This window comes from Nerophis ophidion, linkage group LG05 (genome assembly GCF_033978795.1).
Source record: "Nerophis ophidion isolate RoL-2023_Sa linkage group LG05, RoL_Noph_v1.0, whole genome shotgun sequence".
NCBI lineage: Eukaryota > Metazoa > Chordata > Actinopteri > Syngnathiformes > Syngnathidae > Nerophis > Nerophis ophidion.
The window spans coordinates 17,057,757-17,062,087 of NC_084615.1; the positions used below are offsets into that span (position 1 = coordinate 17,057,757).

Sequence of the window (4,331 nt, forward strand, 5' to 3'; positions counted from 1 at the left end):
TAGGAGGTAGTCATAGGAACTAGTCATAGGAGCTAGTAGTAGGAACTAGTCATAGCAACTAGTCTTAGGAGCTAGTTGTAGCAGCTAGTCTTAGGAGTTAATAGTAGGAACTAATCGTAGCAGCCAGTCTTAGGAACTAATCTTAGAAGCTAGCCTTAGGAGCTAGTTGTAGTAGCTAGTCTTAGGAATTAGTCATAGGAGAAAGTTGTAGCAGCTAGTTTTAGGAGGTAGTCTTAGGAACTAGTCATAGGAGCTAGTAGTAGGAACTAGTCATAGCAGCTAGTCTTAGGAGCTAGTTGTAGCAGCTAGTCTTAGGAACTAATCTTAGGAGCTAGTTGTAGCAGCTAGTCTTAGGAACTAATCTTAGGAACTAGTTGTAGCAGCCAGTCTTAGGAACTAGTCTTAGGAGATAGTTGTAGCAGCTAGTCTTATGAGGTAGTCTTAGGAAGTAGTCATAGCAGCTAGTCTTAGGAGCAAGTTGTAGCAGCTAGTCTTAGGAACTAATCTTAGGAGCTAGTTGTAGCAGCCAGTCTTAGGAACTAATCTTAGGAGCTAGTTGTAGCAGCTAGTCTTAGGAACTAGTTGTAGCAGCTAGTCTTAGGAACTAATGTTAGGAGCTAGTCTTAGAAGCTAGTTGTAGCAGCCAGTCTTAGGAACTAGTCTTAGGAGCTAGTTGTAGCAGCTAGTCTTATGAGGTAGTCTTAGGAACTAGTCATAGCAGCTAGTCTTAGGAGCAAGTTGTAGCAGCTAGTCTTAGGAAGTAATGTTAGGAGCTAGTCTTAGAAGCTAGTTGTAGCAGCCAGTCTTAGGAACTAATCTTAGGATCTAGTCTTAGCAGCTAGTTGTAGCAGCGAGTCTTAGGAACTAGTTTAGGATCACAACACTTTGGTCACAGAGAAGAAACAAGCTGTTGACCTACTGAGCTGCTGCTGCATCACCTCTGATATACAGTATGTACATTTACACCACCTCTGATATACAGTATGTACATTTACATCACCTCTGATATACAGTATGTACATTTACATCACCTCTGATATACAGTATGTACATTTACACCACCTCTGATATACAGTATGTACATTTACATCACCTCTGATATACAGTATGTACATTTACACCACCTCTGATATACAGTATGGACATTTGCACCACCTCTGATATACAGTATGTACATTTACACCACCTCTGATATACAGTATGTACATTTGCACCACCTCTGATATACAGTATGTACATTTGCACCACCTCTGATATACAGTATGTACATTTACACCACCTCAAACGCCATGGGTGGATCTACACCTGACATCAAGTGTAATGATACCAAGTACAGGAGTGTATCTAGTCGATACTTTTATGATTATATCGATATTTTTTAGGATCACAAATTTTTTTTTTTTAATTCATATTATGTTTATAAAGTCAATAAATACGTATCCTTGACACGTGAGGACTTTGCATATGACCAATGTATGATCCTGTAACTACTTGATATTGGATCCATACCCAAATGTGTGGTATCATCTAAAACCAATGTAAAGTATCAAAAAGAGAATAAGTGATTACATTTTAACAGAAGTGTAGATAGAACATGTTAAAATAGAAAGTAAGTAGATTGATATTCCCTTTTTACAGTTTGTCCCTCATAATGTGTACAAAATAATAGGTGTATAAATGACACAATATGTTACTGCAGACTAATTAGGAGTCTTTGTTTGTTTACTTACTACTAAAAGACAAGTTGTCTAGTATGTTCAACATTTTATTTAAGGACTAAATGACAATAATAAACATATGTTTCATGTACCCTAAGATTTTTTTGTTAAAATGAAGCCAATAATGACTTTTTGTGGTATACCTTATTTAGAAAAGTATCAGAGTACATTTTTGTATCGGTATTAAAATATTGGAATCAGGACAACCATTTTCACATTGTAAACAAAGCCTTTGTCCCACAATGCATTGCCTTTCGAGCCCTTACCCGCAGTAATGAGTATTATATTCCTCTCCATAAATGTCCTCTTATATTTTACAAGCTGAGTTGAGCGTTGTGTCTGCACAGATCCACGTCAACCTGCTGGTCATGGAGGCGCGCCTGCAGGCGGAGCTGCTCTACGCCCTGAGAGCCATCACCCAGTACATGATCGCCTGACATCACCCAGTACATGATCGCCTGACATCACCCAGTACATGATCGCCTGACATCACCCAGTACATGATCGCCTGACATCACCCAGTACATGATCGCCTGACATCACCCAGTACATGATCGCCTGACATCACCCAGTACATGATCGCCTGACACCACCCAGTACATGATCGCCTGACACCACCCAGTACATGATCGCCTGACACCACCCAGTACATGATCGCCTGACACCACCCAGTACATGATCGCCTGACACCACCCAGTACATGATCGACTGACACCACCCAGTACATGATCGACTGACACCACCCAGTACATGATCGCCTGACACCACCCAGTACATGATCGCCTGACACCACCCAGTACATCATCGCCTGACACCACCCAGTACATCATCGCCTGACACCACCCAGTACATGATCGACTGACACCACCCAGTACATGATCGACTGACACCACCCAGTACATGATCGACTGACACCATCCAGTACATGATCGCCTGACATCACCCAGTAAATGATCGACTGACACCACCCAGTCCCAGTACATGATCGACTGCCACCACCCAGTACATGATCGACTGACATCACCCAGTACATGATCGACTGACATCACCCAGTACATGATCAACTGACACCACCCAGTCCCAGTACATGATCGACTGACACCACCCAGACCCAGTACATGACATCACCCAGTACATGACATCATCCATTACATGATCGACTGACACCACCCAGTACATGATCGACTGACATCACCCAGTACATGATCGACTGACATCACCCAGTACATGATCGACTGACACCACCCATTACATGACATCGTCCAGTACATGATCGCCTGACATCACCCAGTACATGACATCACTCAGTACATGACATCATCCAGTACATGACATCATCCAGTACATGACATCACCCAGCACATGACATCACCCAGTACATGATCGACTGACCACTCTGCTAATTTCTGCCCCTAGTGGCCAGCGCTGCACACCACATCCTGCTGACTTTCTTTTAAGAGTACTTTTCTTTTTTTAAGTAACATTTCTCACGTTTGTCCCTGGTGATATTTATGCCGGAGCGTGCCACACACACACACACACACACGTACGAGCGTACTTGACGGACAGGTGCAATGAACTCTTGTCGGTACGAGCTTGCATGAAGTTGTTGGACGCCATGAATGTTCTCCAGAGGACAATCCTCGTCAGTGTTGTCGTACTTTGAAGGACCCTTTTGGGATCTCCTGGCTTAACAAAACAACAGAAAACAAAAACAAAAAAAAGTAATAACCTTAATTTCTTTTAAATAAGCACTTTTTAAAAAAAAAATGTTGTCTATATTTATATGATGCAAGGAAGTTTGTGAGTAGAATTTTCTGTGTCTGCGTGTTGCCTTTTATTTTATTTTATTTTTTAGGATGTGGTCTTCAACTCTGAATGTCCCGACTGAAAGCGAGAAAAGAATGTATCAAGGCGGGGGCGTCCAAACTTTTTTTTTTTTTAAGAAAACCCGAAAGGATGCACTTAGAAACTTTGTGTGCGTGCAAGAATCCAATCTAGGTCAAAATATGCTAATTAAGCTACCGGAACAAAACATCGTAGCTTTCTTTTCACTCGTGCTATCTAATAATAAATGTATTAATGCGGTCATCACTTTCACTTTCACTTAGACAAGAAGGTGCAGCTGAGCCATGGACAAGATGATTGTCTTCTTTGTTGTCATGACGACTGATCAAATCGGACTTCCGGAAGTGCTCGCCAATCGCTTGTATCAAAGTTGTCAAAAAGCAGAACTCTGTGCAAACTTTATTGTTATTTTTACCTTTTGTTATTCTCCAATGGACTCTTTTTGTACACTTGTTAACGAAGACGTGCGGGGGGGACGACGTTGAAGCGGAAGTGCATATCTACAAAATAAAAGCCTTCAGACTGAAACTGGAGTGGTGCTGATTGCTATTCTTGGGGGTTAGTTTGCGTGGGAGCCTTTTGACACGGGTGGATGTTGCACCAACAAGTCAACATTCGCTGGCTGAAGAAGAAACACACGAGTGGGCAAATTGTAAAATCATCCTACACGAGAACACATGGAAAGACAAAAAAAAAGTACAATTTTTTGGGAAAATGTCATGTTTTGTAAAAAGATGCTTTATGACAATAAGTCTTGTGTGGTGT

At 41.6% G+C, this 4,331-nt stretch overlaps 1 protein-coding gene across 2 annotated transcripts in view; it reads left to right on the forward strand.

Annotated features, from left to right (window-relative positions):
* The window catches only part of sesn4 (sestrin 4), a 51,239-nt gene extending 47,145 nt beyond the window's left edge, over nucleotides 1–4,094 (forward strand). For both annotated transcript variants that reach the window (XM_061900238.1, XM_061900239.1), the window contains exon 9: nucleotides 2,066–4,094. In XM_061900238.1, the coding sequence (XP_061756222.1) occupies nucleotides 2,066–2,155 (90 nt within the window). In that variant the 3' untranslated portion in view covers nucleotides 2,156–4,094. The remainder of the gene's footprint in view (nucleotides 1–2,065) is intronic.
* The last annotated feature ends 237 nt before the right edge of the window (nucleotides 4,095–4,331 follow it).